The 20,676-nt window shown below is 48.7% G+C and overlaps 1 protein-coding gene across 1 annotated transcript in view; it reads right to left on the minus strand.

Moving 5' to 3' along the window:
• Window positions 1–18,476, minus strand: part of dhh (desert hedgehog signaling molecule) — a 33,523-nt gene extending 15,047 nt beyond the window's left edge. Inside the window, exon 1 of the mRNA XM_042344206.1 lies at window positions 18,123–18,476. Coding sequence (XP_042200140.1) covers window positions 18,123–18,416 — 294 coding nt within the window. The 5' untranslated portion in view covers window positions 18,417–18,476. The remainder of the gene's footprint in view (window positions 1–18,122) is intronic.
• Between the last annotated feature and the right edge of the window lie 2,200 nt (window positions 18,477–20,676).

Below are 20,676 nucleotides of genomic sequence, written 5' to 3' on the forward strand. Positions count from 1 at the left end.
AGGTGCCTCTCAGTCCTGAGAGTCTGTACAGGCAAGAAGGGCAACTGGCAGCCCACAAGCTCGCTCGGGCTCTCGCTCGGGGAATCGGAAGGTTGTGGGTTCGAGCCCCGCATCCGGGAACAACAGCCCACAAGCTCGCTCCAGCGCAGCCCAGCGCAGGGCTCGGGGATTTGCAACGCATTGTCAGACGAGCCATTTTTCCAGGCGAGATATTAAACCCGAGCCTCCCTGTCGAACTGTGAAAGATTCCTTGATGCTGGAACAGCTCACACGTACGCAGTGGCCTTTCACGCATAGGTGTATGTCTCGAAGTGCTTTACACTATCCCTCCCTCCCTCCCTCCCTCTCTCTCGCTCTCTCTCCCGTTAGATAAAATTAGTTATTCACCTCTTGGCTGTCAGTGTGCACAAAATGACTGCCACCATTTGCCAGCAAAGCCAATCACCGCACTTGACAGAAATGCATGTAAAGAGCTCTTTGAGATGCTTCAGCGAGATAAAGGGCTATAAAACTGCAAGTTCTTGCTTTCTACTGACTAAGCCCGGAGGGAAATGCTTCCAAGTTATGGTGCAGAGGATCCCTGGACGCAGACCTTGTACAGGCTGTGTTCTGCCAGGCCTCCGGAGGCCTCAGTAAGCCCCAGGGCTTCTAGTTACCTCCAGTTTGAGGGTCAACATAACAACCTGTATTTATATAGCGCCCTACACTTCTCTAAGAGTCTCAAGCCTCTACCCCAGGTTGAGGGTACGATGTAAACACACGTTGTCGTTGTATGTTGTTAATACAGAGTCTTATTACGTCATTGAGAGCTTCAAAGTCAGCATGGACGATATGGGTTCCAAGTCCCAACGTGGGGCTTGAACCCTACAACCTTCTGACTCGGAGGCAAGAGTGCTATCCACCGAGCCAGACTGACACACCTGTTAGGACAAAATGAACTAGAGTCATCCTTTGTCGGGTTGATTTTGCTGTTGTCCGTTTTCTCTCTCTATGAGACCTCCTGTTCCCAGGCCAGGAGGGGTCAGGCATTGGGTGGTAATAAGGGGTAATAAACCCTTCCAAAAAATTTCCCCCACAAAATACTAATTTGGTCGCTCAATCCACGGCTGTGTGTGGGGACGCTGCTGTGCGCAATTGGCTGCCGCGTTTCGCCCACAAAATATACGCAGTCAATTCGCTTTACAGTGTATCCTGTGAAGCGCTTTGAGACGTGCCAGGGGCCAGGTTGATAAGGAGGTCTCAAAGCGCTTCACAGGGCTTACGGTGCAGTGTAGTGTCTGTGTGCGCGATACAGAACGCCGCAGCCCAATCTGTGCACAAACAGCCATGACGTGAGCGACCGATTTTATCCAGGGGATTGTCGGCCAGGGAGCGAGAGAGGGGGGGGCCGCAGGATCTTTAATGTCCACCTTCCCCTCCCCACCCAAGCAGGGCCCAGAGGGCAGGGGCACTTGGCTTCACATTTCATCCAAAGGACTGCGCCTCTGACAAAACAGCCCCCCGGCCACTGCCACCATTCCCCCCCACACCCAGCACAGCACTGGGGCATCAGCCTAGACCATTAGCTCGAAGCGCCCCACAAGGCGGAAGCGTTAAAGGGAGCCGGGGACGTGGCGTAGGTCCTACTGCAGTGCCACACATTGCCGTGTCTTATGCAATTCAAGGATAAGAATTCACAATGATGTCTAATGTTGATGCGCCACAGAGAGTTGATGTCCTCGGGCTTTGGGGAGAAAAGCAAAGAGTCTGGACACAAAGGACAGAATGTCTCCGAGTTTCAGGCATTCCATTCTCTGGTACAAAATGCAAAGCAACACAGTCCGCCTCAGTTTCTATTGTTGGCAACTGTGCGTTATGGCTCACACTCGTACATTAGTGCCTTACCCCCTGGGTGTGATATCCTCTACTTATTAACCATAATAATCCCAAAACAAATATGCTTTATTTCTTTTCCTCCTCCCCTCCCCTCCACCCCCCCCCCCCTCCACCCCCACCACACTCCGCTTCCCCAGGCCGGTGAATTACACGGCGCTGGAAATCTGGTCCAGACGCAGAATTCGCTGGGGACGCTCAGCGGGTCGGGCAGCATTCATGGAGAGAAGAGCAAATGAGTTAACGTTTCAGGTCAATGACATTTCGTCAGAACGGAAAAGGCTGTTTGGCCCAAATAGTCCCTCTATTCCCCTCTCCTGTGCCCTCTCTATTCCCCTCCGCTACACCCCTCTATTAACCTTTCCCTCTCACATCTGCATAAAGTTCCTCTTAAACACCCATCAATGCTCCCAGCAGTGCGTTCCACATTCTCAGCGCACCCTCCTCCACCCCCCCCCCACCCACCCCCCACCCGCGCAAAGTTCACGGCTGTTTACGGGGATGTCGCTGTGCACAAATCGGACGCTGTGCTCGCCTGCAAAACACACAGTCACTGCGCTCTCGACAGAAAATCCCGCGTGGCGCTTTGAGATTAAGGGTTGTATCAAACGCAAGGGGCTGTTGGTGACTGCAGGAGAGGATGAGAAGGAGTTTCTATTGAACACAGCGACAGAATTCTTAACATTGGGATTAATTCTGTAGCTGTTGGAAGCTGCTAAATGGCATTTAACATCACAATGAGTCACTTTAATGCTATTGAGCAGGAGACAAAAACAAGGGGTTTATGTTAATCCCGCATTAGTATCACCACGGGATTCAGTGCACTGTGAGCCGGAAAGGTGGCCATCTGAACTGCCTCTAAATAAGTGCCAGCGAGTTCTGCCAACGAGTCCTGCTGAGACCGGATTAACCTGCCTGGCACTGCCATTCCTTCTCCCCCAACCCCCCACCCCCCGCACTTACCCGTTATATTGTGAATGAACCACCCACCCCAAACACACACCCACACACACCCATACATCCACCCACCCCCCGCCCGCCCACACTTGGTGGGGGCTTGAACCCGCAAAACCTCCAGACTCGGAGGCAGGGGCGAGAGGGACTGAGCCGATAGGCCTGAGCCCGTCTGTTTATGTTTCAGTTAATTCCACCATCCCTTCAGAAAATATGAACAATAACAGAAAAACAGTAAAAATTGGGTTACACTGCGCACGACTGTTTGTAGGGGGTGGGGGGACGCAGCTGTGCGCGATTGGCTGCCACGTTTCGCCCACAAAATACACAGTCACTCCACTTTACAGTGTAATCCGTGAAGCGCTCTGAGGCGTCTGGAAGACGTGATAAGGCGCTGTATCAAACGCAAGGGTTATTATAAACAAAATGCAAAATACTGCAGGTACCGGAAATCTGAATTACAAACCTTTTTTCTTTCTGGTCTGTCTGTTTGGTTGCAATTCCCCCCCACACTTGGTTTTCCATTATTAACACTATTTTCCCCCTGTTTTATTGCAAAACCCCCCTCTGTTTTGCACCATTGACACCCGTTTAACCCATCATCCCCTGTCCTCTACCCATTTTCTCCCTTGTCTCCCTTGCCCTACCTCCCTCCCCCCTCCTCTCTGTTAGCCCTTAAAAGCCTCTCCCTCCAAACATGCCCCAGTTCTGACGAAGGGTCGTGGACCCAAAAGTTGACTCACTTTCCTTTCTCCATAGATGCTGTCTGACCTGCTGAGTGTTCCCAGCCACTCATGTATTTGTGCAAGTATTATTATTATTATTTATAAGGCAACGAGACCTTTTGGTGACCGACAGCTACTCCCTGACATCCAACAACGGCAACAACTTGCATTTGCATAGCATCCTTCAGCCGGAATAACGCAAGGTTGAAAGATAAAACAGGCAACGAGCTGCATCAGAGAGCAAAAAAGGTCTCACAGATGTTAATCTACTACGATTTCAATGCTCATTACAGGCAGGATAATGGCAAACTGGGATTACAAGGCTTTAATCCAATTGAGGCACTGCAGATGAAGTCAAACCATGGCAGGAGTCATTCAGAAATAGCAGCTAAACCCGTTCCCAAATTCGATTAGTGCCTTGTAATCGGCCCTCTCTATCTGCTCTTGTGAATAACAAAGGCTGCTCTCTGCACTTCACTTCAGTAAGTGACTTTTCAGACGCTCTTACCTATCTATACCTGCGTCCACTGAGGTTAGAGCACCAAGTCCTGATCAATAGGCATCTCTGGTTTTGTGTCTCTCTGCATTAAAAACGTCAGAGCAAAAAAGGCTTAGGGATACAGTAATTTGTCTTTCCCTTCACCAGCCTGTGTCTCGGAGCACAGATAATTAATAATAATAATAATCATCCTGACATTTGTATTTCATGTCTCAAGTCAGCTCAAAGCTCTTCGTTGGATTTTACTGTTAACTGCAGCGACTGTGTATTTCATGGGTTGAACGCAGCAGCCAAGTTCGCGCAACAAAATATACAGTCGATTCAGTTTACGGTTCGTTCTGTGAAGGGCTTTGAGACGTCTCCAAAACGTGAGAAGGCGCTGTGTCAAATGCGAGGATTTTGATTATTATATTATTATTATTATTATTATTATTATAATCTGTGCAGAGTGATCTTTAAAATCTGCTTGAACAGGGACAGATGGAAAATTGGCTTTAACGTCTCGTCTGAAGGAAATCCAGCAGGATTATCGGGAAAATTTCTCCGATTCAGTTTTAAGTCTGGAAACCCAGTTTAGATCATCATCATCAACCACAACACCACCATCGCCGTGTATTTATAAAGTACCCATCAGGCAGGGTAGTGTCCCAGAGTACTTGTTGACCATACTTTGACGGATTTTCAATGGGATTCAAGCGATCCGGTTCGCTACCCCTCGCGTGGGGGCGCGATATAAATGTAAGTTGTTGTTGGCGTAGATCCCGAGAGGCTGTGAATTCCTACGATTCTATCTGTGTTTGGAGGGAGTGGGGGGGGCGGGAAAAGGGCTTAGAGACGTACATTTGTAGGTGAAAGGCACTGTGTGAATACACGTTGGTGTCACTTAGTTAATTGGAACAGATTGCTTTCAATGTGAGACTGTTCTACATATCAGCTAAGTTGAGAAAGGATAAAGCACTAATATCAATCGTGCTCCAGGCTGATTAATTTTAAACCTTTTCCCTCTCGACTTGTTCACAAGGTTCCCCCATCCCCCCTCTTCCGTCTCCATCTCTCATCATCTTAAAGACTTGGACCATGTCCATATTCCCTTCAAATTACCTTTGTTTTAATGGGAACGAGTTGAATTCTGATTGTAATACGATACAAGGCGAGTTACAGTCACGCAGTTGGGAGGTCATTCCCAAAACGCTTGACAATTCCTCTCTAGCACCAGAGCTGAGGGTGGGGTGGGGTGGGATGGGGAGGGGAAAGACGACTCAAAGTGTGGAGCTTTGTAGCTCGTCGGTTAGAACACTCGCCTCTCAAGCGAGAGGACCTTGGTTTGATGCAGGGCGAAACACTGGACAAGTTTCCTTTCTCCACTCGTCTCTGTTTACCTAGCAGTAAGTAGGAATCTGGTTGTAAGTGGATTGGCGGATCACTTTTCCGGAGGTAATAATTCTCTCAAGATTAATTTTAAACAACGGTCACTCAATCCACGGCTGTTTGTGGGGGGGGAACGCTGCTGTGCGCAGTTGGCTGGCGCGTTTGGCCCACAAAATTCACTTTACCGTGTGTTCTGTGAAGCGCTTTGAGACGTCTCGAAGACGTGATAAGGAGTTATAGCAAATGCAAGGATTATTAGGATTATTATTAAAAGAAGGGAGGGAGCGTGTCAGAGGGACCTGGGGATGGAGTTCCAGAGAGCAGGTCTCAAGTGGCTGAAAGTCTAGCGAATGTTGGTGGGGAGGGTGAAGCAGGGGCGCATGGAGTTGGCCAGTGTCAGCCAAGCAAAGGGAACAGCCAGGTTGGTGAGGGCAAAACTATGGAGGGGGGGGGGGGGGGGAAACGAGACTATGGAGGAATTTTTCTGTGGTCAGCCAGGTGTCTGACACGTGCAGAAACCCATCACCGATGCTTAAGAGTCTCCAAACCCAACTGAGAATTCCTTGCGTCCCACCTGCACATGGAAACCCCAGAGATAGAGTGTTGCAATGGAACACGCACTCTCTCTCTCTCTCTCTCTCCCTGTAGGGACACACCCTGCTTACCTAATTGCGGAAAGGATTAAGCACAGGTTGGCGAGAGCCGGGGCTTGGGGAGGGGCGGCCGGGGTGGTGGTGGGCGGGGGGGGGGTGCGCGGGGAGCCCAGAGCGTTCGTTGGGGGTAACTGCTGGAATCTGACCATCTAAAATGGTAGAAAAAGGATCTTGAACCGGCAAAGTTTCAAGCCCATAAGCCATCCACGTTAATAACAACAATAATAATCCTTGCGTTTGATCTTCGGGTCTTCAAGACGTCTCAAAGCGCTTCGCAGGATACACTGTGAAGTGAATTGACTGTATGTTTTGTGGCTGCTCTCTGAACTCTTTGCCGCTATTCAATCGTTTTGTTCCCTTCACCTACTGTGTAACAGTCAGGTCGACGCTCAGATCCGGTTACAATCAGTAACTACAATAAAAGCCTAAAGCATTTCATTGCGAGCGAAAAGGGCCTGTAAAAGGCACTGAAGTTCACATGTGGGTCAGGGTCCTTCTGATTGAATATTAGTGCTCTGGGCGGGAGGCGTTATATAAATGCAAGTTGTTGGTGTTGTTGCCCATAAAGCAGATCACCCTGAATTTCCAGCAGGGGTGAGTGGGGGGTTGAGAGTGCGGGGGGAGAAGGGTTCAGGGGGCTGGAGGGTGAGGTTAGGATGTCCGCTAACTGGGGCTTATCTAAGCAGTTGACTCAAACGGCTTTAAGAAAAGAAACGCCTGGTTTTAAACGTTTCCTTCGAGTGCTTTGAAACCGGTCCAAGTGTAACTGTGAAGGAATCTGCCACCCCAACCCTCGCGTTCTAAGAACTCCCTGTCTCCATCGCTCTGCATGTTAACAAGCGGTGACGAGCTCTTCATAAAGGCCCATTATCGCTCGAACCCTGTGGAAAATGAGTGGACACAAATTTCCTCCATTCAGAGCGAAATCACACCCAAAAATACAATGTGCTCTGTTCTGTGCGTGACGTTTTGTTGAGGTTTTTTTTTTTTTTTGCTCTTTGCGCGAATTCTCTTCCCACCTCCCATGGCCTGGCTATCGCTTGCCATTCCGCCCCCGTGTCTCCTTCCACTGGGTCAAATCCTGCGGGAAAAACCAGCCTCGAAGTGTCAGCTCGGACTGCGTGCTTCCGAGTCCTGACGTGGGGAATGAAGCCCCACAAAAGAAATAAAGGCAAGTTGTTGTCGATGGTGTCCCACCCGCCCGGTTTCTTGGCACCTCTGTACCCCACCCTATCTCTGCGGTCCTGCTCTGGCACCCACCCCCACCCCCCGCACCCCCCACACACACACACGCACACACACACACTCTGGAATGTGACAAACTAAGCCAGACTGACACCTCAAACAGCGCAGTAAAATTCGAAATGGCCAGCTATCAATTCAACAGGATTAAGGATGTCCCAGGGATTGTAAAGCAAGGCATTGATTTACAGCTGTTTCTGTGGCTAAGGTCGGTGATAACCCTGGTTAGAGTGCAGGAGTGAATTAGCCCGAATGATCGCAAATCTTCTTTTACTGTTTCGCCATGTTTACATTAGATTACATTCAATTCAAATCAGATTAGATCTGCTAATCCAAACTCGGTTTGATCCCTCCAGCAAACATCTCACTTTGCTCCCAAGCCTTCAATTGCTTTGTAATGCGTTTAGTTTCCCCGACTCTGAAGATTGACTCTATGAAGCGAGAGCATTAGACGTGCAGGCGGGCAGACTCGCCGCGTTGGTAGATACAACGGCCGCGGAGGTATAAATACATTACACAGCACTGAATTCTCCAGGGTTGAGATGTCAAGAGATTAATTTTCCATAGCATAGTATTATTATTATAGCATGTACGTGGTTTCAAGGGCTCGGACTCTTTCGCATCACAGGTTTCAAATTATAATACATAAATAATAATAATAATCCAAGTGCGTTTGATGTAGCGCCTTATCACGTCTCAAAGTGTTTCACAGAATACACTGTAAAGTGTAATGACTGTGTGTTTTATGGGTAAAACTCAGCAACCAATTGTGCACAACAGTCTTGGATTGAGCAACCAAATTATTATTATTTTTTGAAGGGATCCTTACCCCCGGAATGCGATCTACCGATCAACTAACAACCGGGTTGTTATGTAAGAATTATTAATATTAATATTATTATTACAGAAAGGGTTGGTTATCCAGGTTGAATGCATCGGTGTGTTAGCCCGAGTATGCAGGAAGTTATAAAACTGTGACCACATGACCCAGAAGTCGGCCATTTATTACAGTTCAAAATGATAAGAAAGGATTTTTTTTAAAAAAAAAGAACCCTTTGGCGACAGAAAATCATTCCCCCGGAGAATTTGGCAACGATTGGAAACTGTGCTGAAAACGGATTATTTTTCTAACCCTTAATAAAAAAAAAGGCCAAGCCACAAATTACGCACAGTCCTATCGCCTCACAGCTTTTCCTGCGAAGCCCTGGGAAACATCTCGACGAGGTGATAGGATGCAATTTCAAATACAAGGCTTATTGTTTGTAGTATTATTATTATAATAATACACCAGTATATTCTGTGAACCCCTTTGAGACGTCTCAATGACATGATACGGCGCTATATCAAATGCAAGAATATATATATCACGTGCAATATATACACAGTCCCTCACACACCTAATGTTCTCATCAGACACACACTCATTCACACACGTTCCCCTGTATAAATACACAGCCCGTCTCAGTTGATATTACACGCTTCGCATTTGCCTGTGACTTTCCAGTATTTATATCCTGTGGCTGGTTGATGTCAGATTTTGCCTTCGCAGCAAGATCTATTTGAGAGACGGGGAGAGGGAAGCAAGCGGTTATTCTGCTCGTTTCCGACAAGTTGGATGAAATTTGCAGCGATCGATGCTCCCCACGGGAAACTTCTCTTACAGGCTAGAAACGATAGATATTTATCATCAACCCGATTTTAATCTGAGCTGACAATACACAAACATGGCTTATCCCCCCCCCCCCACCCGTCTCAAATCCTTTCATGCCCTGGCACCTCCTTAACTTCTCCGACCTGCTTACTTCCCCCCCCCCCTAACCTCCGCTCGACTGGCTCCGGCCTCTTGCATATCCCTCGTGCCTCCCCCACCCCACCATCCCCGTTCCACCATTGGTGGCCATGCTTTCAGCCGCTACTCCCAGAAACTCTTGAACACTCTCCCTCTATCCCTCCGCCTTGCCCCCTTGCTCCCCATCTTCAGGTCGCACCTGAAAACCTTCCTGTCGACTGTGCCTACGGTCACCTTCTCCCTCCCCCCAGTTCGGTGTCGTGCTCAGCCCGTGTCAAGCGCTTTTGGACACTACCCTACGTGAGGGGCGCAACATAAATGCAAGTTGTTGTTGTGTCAAGCGCTCCGAGACCTTACCCCACGTGAAGGGTCCTACATGATAGTAATAATAATCCTTGCATTTGATACAGCGTCGTATCACATCTTCGCGACGTCTCAAAGCGCTTCACAGAGGATTCTGTAAAGTCAATTGACTGTATATTTTGCGGGCGAAACGTGTGGCAATGTATAGAAATTTATATCCTTCTAAAGCCCTCTCCCCCGACGCAATCACACCTTTAAATTTTTGCTCGAGGAAATTCGACCTAGTTCTTCAGACGCCGATTGACCTGTTGCGATTTCCTTTCCATTCTGTTGTGAGCATCAAGTTGGCAGGACAGAGTTTAACCTTGACAGACATTGTCGGTTCTGTCAAGTGTGTGTGTGTATAAAAAAAAACCTGACTTATGTGGAACTGTTCTGTCTCTCGCACTGAGATTGCCAAGTGATCTGAAAATTGTCTGCTGCGTTCACCTGTAAAATCCAGTCACTACATTCCCGGTACATCGCGTGAAGTGCTCGCAGACGTCTCGAAGACGTGGAAAGGCGCTCGTGTCAAATGCGAGGATTGATACCATGGCAAAACGTCTCAAAGTGCTCGACAGGCAATTGCTGCGGAGTGTAGTGACTGTGCGTTTTTGTGAGTGAACACCGCAGCCGATTCGGGCACAGCATTGCCCTTCAAACAGCCATAAAGAGAGCGACGGATTTTATCCCCGGTGGGGTGGGAGGGAGCTGTGCGACAGTGTGAACGGACAGCAATAAAACACATCGCACTTAAAACAAGGCAAACACTTGTAACGTGCGAACAAACCTAAAGGTGAAAAAACAAATGAAAAGTACATTGGGGAAGGGAAAAAATACAGATTTGTCCTATTTTTTTAACACACATTTCCGTTGGATGTTTGCAAGGTTTGGGGAGAGAAAGGGTGGTGAAGGGGAATTAGTGAATACAGTAAAACTCCTGATAATTTATCGCTCCAAGGGACTCAGTGACCAGTTATCAGGAGTAGCACATTAGGCGTATGTATAAATACCTAAATGAACGCACACTCTACCTCACTGAGCGAGTCCAGAACCCTGGTGTCTTGTTTGACACTCAACTGTCCTTTCTACCCCCACATTCATGCCATCACCCCCGCCCTGCTTTCCCCCTCGACCCTCCGCAATATTGCCCGACTCCTCCACCCCCTCTCCCCTCAACCCTCATCCATGCGTTCATCACATCCGGGCTCGACTACCCTTTAACTCCCAGCCTTCCCAACTCTTCCCTCCGCAAGCCGCAGATCATCCAGACCTCTGCAGCTCGTGTCCTCTCCCTCACCAGGCTCCGTGACCCCATCGCCCCCATCCTCGCCCGGCTCCGCTGCCTCCCAATCCCCCAGAGGATAGAGTTCGAAATCCTCGTCCTCGCCTTCAAAGCCCTCCATCACCTTGCCCCCCCCACCCAACCCTACCTCTCCGACCTGCTAACCCCTTATGGCTTGCCCCGTCCCACCATCGGTCTCTCTGCCCCCACTCTTTGGAACTCCAAACCCCCACAGTCCCTTCACCTCGCCCCCTCCCTCAAGGCACGTCTCAAGACCCTCCTCTTCATAACCGCGCCTTCGGTCACCCTCCTACCCCTAACCCACCCATCCACCCACCCCCCTTCCCTCCACCCCTCCTGATCCCAACCCCCAGCCTCGGGTCCAAACCCCTGACCGTCAGTAAGTGGCATTGCACTGCCCATCCCCCCCAACCCGACCCACCCCCCACCCGCCCCCCTCACCCCCCCCAACCCCATTTCCCCCAATTTAAGATTCCACAATGCGATTCGAACTGAAGGCAACGAACGGCCTTAAACCTCAGAGTGTAGGAAATTCATTTTCGATGCTTTGTTGCAGTTTTACGACACTTTAAGAGACTTTGTTGCAGTTTTGCGACACTTTATCAGATACATTGTCACAGTTTGGCGACGCGTTGATACTTTGTGAGCTGATTAGTATCGTCGTGAAGTCGAACGGTACGTTGTAACCTTCAACAGGTACAGTGTAGCCGAACCCGATGTCATTTGGAATTGTAAATAATAATAATAATAATAATAATAATAACAATCCTTGCATTTGATATAGCGCTTTTCACGTTGGGAGGACGTCCCAAAGCGCTTCACAGAACACACTGTAAAGTGAATTGACTGTATATTTGTGAGCGAACGCGGCGGCCGATTGCGCACAGCAATGTCCCACAAACAGTCGTGGATTGAAAATGACCAATTTATTATTGTTTTTGGTTTTTTTATGAGGGATTATTATTAGGCTCTGTGTGGAGTAAGGAAACTTGCCCGAGGTTTCGCCCTCTGCCTGGGATTGAACTCAGGTCTCTCACTACTTGCAAAGCGAGTGCTCTAACCACTGAGCTACAGGACTCCACATCTCATTGCTCCTGGAACTCTCTCCCTCAACCCCTCCGCCTTGCCCCCTCCCTCCCTCCCTCCCCACTTTCAAGTCCCGCTTAAAGACCTTCCTTTTCGATCGTACTTACTGTCACCACCTCCTCCCCCCCCCCCCCCCCCCCCTCATTCCCTCTCCCCCTTTTTCAAGCGCTCTGGGATGCTACGAAGCGTGAAGGGCGCTCTATAAATGTAGTTGTTGTTGTTCTTATCCCTCCATCCCAATCCTATCATCCCCCCCCCACCACCCACCCCCATCACAGCATCAAGCTGTTTCGTCAAAGTGTCCACCCTTCCCGGAACCCTGTTTGAGTCGTTAATTAACCCTCCCGGGTCCAGAAACACTTCCTGGTGTCTGCACGGAGGTTCTACTCGGCAAATCTCAATCTGTGCCCTCATGTTCTGCTATCGCGGTGCATCCGTAAGTATTGTTCCGAGTTCGCTCTCCCATTAAAAATCCTATACACCTCCACGAGGTCCCCCGTGAGACATCTGCTATCGAGGCAGAAGAACCTTCGCTTGTCTGACGATTGCGACTAATTCATTTCTCAAATCCTAACACTCCAGCTGCTGCCTCTGTGTGAGCAGTTAACCCCGCAGTTTCGAGGTGGCAAGATTTTCAATGTCACAAGTGATTATCATTTCATTGGAAATATTCTAGCCATTTTTTTTGGGGGGGGAGGGAGCGGGGGGTTGGGGGGTGGTGGGGGGGGGGTTTGCGAACATCTAACGCTGACTATCAGAGTTTGCTTCCTGCCGCAAAGGATTGGCAAAGACGTTGCAATCAAGTGGCAGGGAAATGTTCGATATAATCAGATTTCGCAGTCAAGACTCCCACCGAGTGACCTGACCTTGGAGACAGCGAGGAGCTCCAGAAGAGAGGAGATTGGCGTTGGCCTGATTACATGAGAATCGAATGCTGATTTCAGCGAGAAAAGAAAGGTCAGCGCAGTGCCTACATTGGTGAGTAATGTAATACCTCCCAGCGCATGAGCTGACTCCAGAGGCGAGCAGCTATCCCTGTAAAATGCCAGGGATTGTGTTCAGATTGGGTCACCCTGAACTGACTGAATGTGATCTCTATGGAGCCTGTAGCTGCAAATGAAACTTGTTAGCCGTAAAGAATGCTGGGCTTATTTACACCCTCCAATGTTTCCCTTACTGGCCACTCCTGAGATTCGAGGCGCACACAGTAGTGACTGGATGTTCACAAAGTCCTGTTACCCCCCCCCCCCTTTTCCCCCCCTCTAGTGTGCACTGCCCAACAACTGAACCATTGGTTGGCACGTTTTGCCCGCAAAATACACAGTCACTGCACAGCGCACACTGTGAAGCGCTTTAAGACATCTCGAAGATGTGATAAGGGGCCACATTAAATGCGAGGATTATTCTATGGAAGAATGATGATAATTGTATTTAGAACGATATTTAGTACAAGTGTATAACTGTATTTAAACGTACAGAGGGTCGGTGTGTGTGAGCCCCATCAATTTTATGGCAGATAATGATCCATCGCCATGTTCTGTGACATGGATACACACAAATGAGATGATAATAATAATAATTGTTGTATTTGATATCGCGCCTTTTTAGTTTCTGGAATTGGCAAATACAAAATCAGATTGGGATACAACAACAGCAACAACTTGCATGTAATTAGTGCCCTTCACACGGGGTAGAGTCCCGGAGTGCTTGAGATACAGAAGCAAATAGTTTAGCTCACGCCTCACATATGCCGAGTCCCCTGCCTTCCAACACTCTTTACTGCCCTCAATAACTATCCATTCCTCTCTTAATTCAGTCGCAAACTGTGCCCACTTCGATTTATTTGCCCACGGCATTTCAGGCTTACACCAAGCCACCTCCAAAGTTACCCACTGGCTCCTCAATCGGGACTCGGGTCATTTGAACGTTGCTAGTCATCTCTCGTGCCGAATGAAACAAGAAGAACTGATGTGTCATCTACGGATTGGATTGTGATAGCGAAACTCCTCAATAATCCCTACATTTTCACCCTACGTTTGGCCCCCAAAATACACAGTCACGCCACCTTACAGTATATCCCGCGAAGCGCTTTGAAAGTCTCGAAGACGTGATAAGGAAGTGTACCAAATGCAAGGATTATTATTCTTATTATTTGGTGCTGCATAATGCCTTTCATGTTGGGAGGACACCTCACAAGCCCTCGCAGGATATTGAGTGGGATCGCTGAGTGTTACGTGGGCAAAAATGCTCAATGTGAGGACACAGAGGAGGCACTAACTATGAGCGAAATTGAAGAGCTGAAGGTGGCAATAAAGGGAGCGAGATAAGAGAATGGAGCTCGTTGGAAATGTGGTGGGAAGACACACGAGTTGAACGGGATTAGAAGGGTTGTATCTAAACAACTGTCTATACACCAGCAGACAATCAGAGCAGCTCTCAGTACAACCACCTTGTAAAGGGGATTGATTCATTGACCGGATTCCCAACCATTGGGGCTTGGGTGGGAGGCCACCCAAACATGGTCAGATCCTCGTCTTACCCTCCCTGTCATCTGCACATAGACACTCCCCGCGCCCCTCCAGAAGGGGGCGCTAGGTAGTAACCTTGATCTCCCCACCTTGGGATCAGCGAGGCAGGATGCATCCAATACCAAGACCTACGTGGATGGGTTGGAGAAGGGAATACACGGGTACAGGTGAGGGAAGTACAGGGCGACCAAAACTGGGGTGATACCATTACAATATCTAATAATTCTTAAGAGAAATTAGGATTTTTTTTAGATAATAAGAGTAGTTATCATGACTCTCTGGTCACGCTGTATAAACACGGGCACAGAAATTGGCCCAATTACTCCATACCTGTGTTTCTGTACTCACAAGCCCCCAACCCCTCCTATTCCCCCTCCCCTCTATACGGCTCTCATATGCCGAAACAGTAGATTGGAGTTTGATCTGCGCTCAATGAGGAAATCTTCCTCTGCGGCTGTTTCTTTCAACTAATCAATTGACTTGAAGCCAGAGTGAAAACTTTGCTTAACTCATGTCGCACGAAAATCAATGCTTATTCTCCTACCCTGACCATCCATCAGCTGTGGGTGAGATGGTGCCCAGGTGAGCCAGAATATTAGAGACCTCAATGCCCGCCTCTAGCGGGAACCTCAATTGGATCCTATTTAAACTAACTAACTAACTAACTTAGTTATTTCGGTGATTTCAGACCAGGGGTCAATTTCACTCAGTGGAATGAATCGTGAAGGGTTTGGGGGGAGGAGAGAGAGGGTCGCTTGGTTCGAGGAGGTCTTGGCTTCCAGTTCCAGCTCCTTCCTCAGCTGACGGTTTGTCAGGATATTGGGAGAATATTCCCAATCCGATCCCGTTCTACTGCGAGGATTTGGGCAGTGTTGGGCAACGGAGAGAGAGAGAGAGAGAGAGAGAAAGAGAGTGTGTGTGAGTGTGTGTTATATAGTGTGTATCTGGAGGGACATAGAGACTGTGTGTTTGTGTGTGTGTGAGAGAGAGCGCGCGTGTGTTATAGTGTGTAGCTAAAGGGTCAGAGACTGTGTGTGTGTGTGTGTGAGAGTGTGTGTGTGATACTGTGTGTGTGTTATAGTGTGGATCTAAAGGGTCAGAGACTGTGTGTGTGTGTATGAGAGAGTGTGTGTGATGGTGTGTGTGTTATAGGGTGTATCTGGAGGGTGATGGAGACTGCGTGTGTTTGAGTGTGTGAGAGAGAGAGAGAGAGAGAGAGAGAGAGTGTGATGGTGTCTATTACAGGATGTATCTGGAGGGACATAGAGACTATGTGTGTGTGACTGTGTGTGTGTGTGTGTGTGTTATAGGCTGTATAAAGAGTGACATAGAGCTGTGTGTGGGAGAGAGGGAGAGAGGGAGAGAGATGGAGAGGGCAGGAGCACTCCAGGGGATCCTACACGACCTCATCCCGGCCCCAATCTCCATGGCAACGGGATGCAGGACCGTCTGATCCCAACACGGTCTCCATAGCACCGGCCTGCAGCCGCCTGTCACCATGGGAGCGAGTCAGGAGCATCCCTGAGCCAGAGAGGTCATCCCAGAGAGAGATGGAGAGAGAGAGAGAGAGAGAGACCAGAGAGGGAGAGAGAGAGAAGGAAAGTGACAGTGAAGAAGTGTAACAAGATAGAGAGGGGGGGGGGGGGGTTGACAGGGGGGGGGGGGGGGGGGGGGGGGGGAAAGAGAGAGAGAGAAAGTGACGAGAGAGACAGAGAGGGAGAGAGACAGAGAGGGATAGAAGGTGACAGGAAAGAAAGAGAGAGCGAGAGAGAGAGAAAGTGATGAGAGAGTGAGAGAGAAAGTGACGGAAAGAGAGAGGGAGTGACAGGAGAGAGAGAGAGAGATAAAGTGACAGGAAGGAAAGAGAGAGAGAGAGAGAGAGAGGAAGAGGTAGTCAGCTCTGATCACTGGCTCTCCTCCACATCTCTCTCTCTCTCTCTCTCCATCACATCGCACACATGTATGTCTCGGTTCTGTTTCTGGGCTGAACTGAATCGAGTCAGGATGGAGCTTCCTCTGACTGAGACCTCTTCTGTCGCTCATTGTCTATATATAGAAACCCATGGAGCCTACAAGAGAGAGAGAGAGAGAGGGAGGGAGGGAGGGAAGGAGAGAGGGAGGGAGAAGGAGGGAGGGAGGGAGGGAGGGAGAAGGAGGGAGGGAAGCGATCTCTCGTTCAATGATGCACTTGCATCACCTCCTGCCCTAAAATAAATGATCTTTGAAATAGCCACCGAAACAATAATAATAACAGATAGATAGATAGATAGATAGATAGATAGATAGATAGATAGATAGATAGATAGATAGATAGATAGATAGATAGATAGATAGATAGATAGATAGATAGATAGATAGATAGATAGATAGATAGATAGATAGATAGATAGATTAAAAAAATAAGACAAGGAGGTTTGAACGTGTAGAGATCTCTTATTATAGACTCTCTCTCCATCCCTCTCTCTCTCTCTCTCTCCCTTGTGTACAATCCTACAATCCCCTGCATTCCTCACCAATAATTTCAGCAACACCTCCCCCCAACCCCCCTCCCCACCCCCCCCCCCCCCCCCCCCCCACCCCACCACCCCACACACACACACCCATCCCAGACACACACACACACATACACTTAAATTCCCGAATTAATGGAATCAATTGCAAACCCTGTGGCTACAACAGCCTCAGCCGCCCACAGGAACAAAACGGAGCAAAAACACACAGCACCTCACAGCCAGACTGTGTGTGTGTGTGTCTGTCTGTCTGTCTCTCTGTCTGTCTGTCTGTGTCTCTCTCTCTCCCTCTCTCAGTCTCTGTCTCTGCTGCACCGTTACCCACCCAAAGCCTCTCGTCTGTGCTACAGCCAAGGCTTGATTTTATTTTATTTTATTTTAATTTTAAGGTGATGGGGGGGGGTGTGGGGTTGGGGAATAGCAACGATAATATCCTTCTAAATGGCGGTGGTTGCATACATTGAACACATCGACACACACACACACACACACAAGGGCGAGATTCCTGTTAAATCCTATCTCCAGGTGCTGAAACCCATGTCATTAATTACCATTATATATACATGTGTGTGTGTGTGTAATATAGAAATGTATACATATATACATTACATTTACATAGAAAGGATATTAGGATACAAATGATGTATAATTTAGATAAATCGGATTTCAAAGAGACATCTGAATATCAATCTATATCTGATTTATACACCACACACGGATATGTATATATATATAAATATATATTACATGTAATGTTAATTAAGGACATGTTGCCGATTTATAGATATAAAGGATATTAGGAAACAAATGCAAGGAATATATATATATATACACACGTATGTGTGTGTGTGTGTGTGTTTGAGAGAGAGAGAGAACGATTTACACACAAACACACACACGCATAATGTTAATTAAGGACACGTTATCGATTTATATATATATATATAGGAAATTAGGATATGATTGCAAGGAATATATATATATGTGTGCGCGTGTGGGTGTGTGTGTGATGTACACACACACATATATATAAATTCACACACACACACACAGAGAGATGTATATATATGTAAATTCACACACACAGAGAGAGAGAGAGAGAGAGATGTATATACAGATGTAAATATATATTTATAAATATGTCCAAATGAAGGAGAGCTTCGGGTTGTCACACTGGCTGCTGTGGGGTGGTGGGGTGGTGGTGAGGGGGGGTGACAGGGGGTGACAGGGGGTGAGGGGGGGGTGTACCTGGGTCATCAAGCGATCTGCTCCCGTGTCCTCCTCATCCTTGAAGATGATGTCCGGGTTGTAATTGGGGGTCAGATGCCTGAACCGATCCGAGTCTCGGGCGACCTTCCCCTCCGACTTGCCGCTGGCTCCCAGGGTCTTCTCGGCCACGTTGGGGGCGAACTGCTTGTACAGGAGAGGGCTGACCTTCCTGGGCTGCTTCCTTCTCCCATAGCCTCGCCCGGGTCCACAGGTCTCACCCGGGACAAGCAGATAGCAGCAGCAATACAGAGCTAATTGCAAGCAAAGGCGCATCTCTTTTCGCCTCCAAGCTGCATGCACAGCTCTCTCTCTCTCCCTCTATCCCTCTCCCTTCCTCCTTCTCTCTCTCTCTCTCTCTCTCACTCACTGCAATCCTCTATTTTGTGTCTCTCCCCCCCCCCCCCCACCCCCCAACCCTCCCCTCCCCACTCCACCCCCACACACCCACACACACACACGCACACTATCGAACAGCACTACGCACAGACACACACAGACACTCACTCACTCCCTCCCTGGGTGTGTGTAGCCAAGCCATAGAGGCTCTGAATCAAAAGAGAGAGAGAGAGAGAGAGAAGAGAAGAGAGAGAGAGAGAGAGAGAAAACAGCCCAACACGCCACCAAGCGAGACAGTCCCTCATCCGGCGTGTTTGGGGGCTGGTCACCTCCTTATGTCACCGAGGCATAAAGTGGAGAGAGAGAGAGAGAGAGGAGAGAGAGAGAAGGGATGGAGAGAGAGAGAGAGAGAGAGGGGAGGGAGAGAGGAGGGAGGGAGAGAGAGAGAGAGAGAGAGAAGGGAGGGAGGGAGAGAGGAGGGAGGGAGAGAGAGAAGGGAGGGAGAGAGAGAGACATCAGCAAGGTACCCCCTCCCCACCCCCTCCTCCCAACTACAGCTGATCACAGTCTCACACACACACACACAACACACACACACAGTCATATACACTCACTCACTCACTCACTCATCCACTCACTCCCTCCCCATCCCATCCCATCCCTCACCTGACCTTGTTCTGCCTCCATCCATCCACCTTTTCCTTATCCAATTCCCAGTTGCACCTCACTCTCACTCTCACTCTGTCTTCATCTTTTTTTCCCCACTCTCTCTCTCTCTCCCTCTCTCCAATTTCCCAAACAAAAATCCAAAATGCATTGGAATTAATGCTGATATTCTCTCTCTCTCTCTCTCTCTCTCCCCAACACACACACACACACACACACACGTCCTTCAGTGCGTGTGTGACTGTACACTGTTTCACACACACACACACATGTCCTTCAGTGTGTGTGTGTGTGAGTGCACACTGTTTCACACACACACACATGTCCTTCAGTGTGTGTGTGACTGCACTGTTTCACACACACATGTCCTTCAGTGTGTGTGTGACTACACTGTTTCACACACACACATGTCCTTCAGTGCGTGTGTGACTGTACACTGTTTCACACACACACATGTCCTTCAGTGTGTGTGTGACTGTACACTGTTTCACACACACACACACATGTCCTTCAGTGTGTGTGTGACTGTACTGTTTCACACACACACATGTCCTTCAGTGCGTGTGTGACTGTACACTGTTTCACACACACACACACATGTCCTTCAGTGTATGTGTGTGTGTGTGTGTGTGTGTGTGAGTACACACTGTTTCACACACACCACAAGTCTCCTATATAAAGCAAATTGGGAGAGATTGGCTTTCTCTGGTACCTCTGCCCCTGGTGAAGGTGTGGGCAGTCAGGAGGGCACTCAGCCTGGCAACCCCTGGGCACCGCTGGAATTGGAAGTCCCTCAGGCGCTCGCACTAACCCAAACCAGACTAACGTTTGCATTGCACAGTTGTTACCCCCCACACACCCCCCCACCCCCACACACACCCCCCAAATAAAAAGCCGACCTGTGCCAACCCGGGGGCCGACACTGTGTTCAGGTTTGCAGGGATGGTGATGGCAACAGCGTTTCGTTTAGTTAGGATCGTGTTTTTACTGTCTCACACTGTGTGTGTGTGTGTGTGTCTCACTGTGTGTGTGTCTCACTGTGTGTGTGTGTGTGTGTGTGTGTGTCTCACTGTGTGTGTGTCTCACTGTGTGTGTGTGTGTGTGTGTGTGTCTCACACTGTGTGTGTGTGTGTCTCACTGTGTGTGTGTGTGTCTCACTCTGTGTGTGTGTGTCTCACTGTGTGTGTGTGTGTCTCACTCTGTGTGTGTGTGTCTTACATTGTGTGTATCCACTGTGTGTGTGTTACACTCTGTGCGTGTCACAGAGTGTGTGTGTGTGTCCCTGTGTAAAGGAGGGGTGAGCAGTCAGTCTGTCAGGGTGTGGGTGGTCACTTCACGCTGATTTAAGTCTGTCTCAGTGACTGGGACTCTGATACAGAGGTCATCCATCACATAAGACTTCAACACTTCACACTCACAGACGCAGAGCAGTTACACCTTTACCATTGATCGCGCATTGTACGCGCAGTCACAGGTACAGAGTCAGTGGTTGGTCAGTGACTGACAGATAGATGGGTGGGGGTGACAAACT

The sequence above is a fragment of the Callorhinchus milii genome, unplaced genomic scaffold, assembly GCF_018977255.1.
Source record: "Callorhinchus milii isolate IMCB2004 unplaced genomic scaffold, IMCB_Cmil_1.0 Scaffold27, whole genome shotgun sequence".
NCBI classification, from domain to species: domain Eukaryota; kingdom Metazoa; phylum Chordata; class Chondrichthyes; order Chimaeriformes; family Callorhinchidae; genus Callorhinchus; species Callorhinchus milii.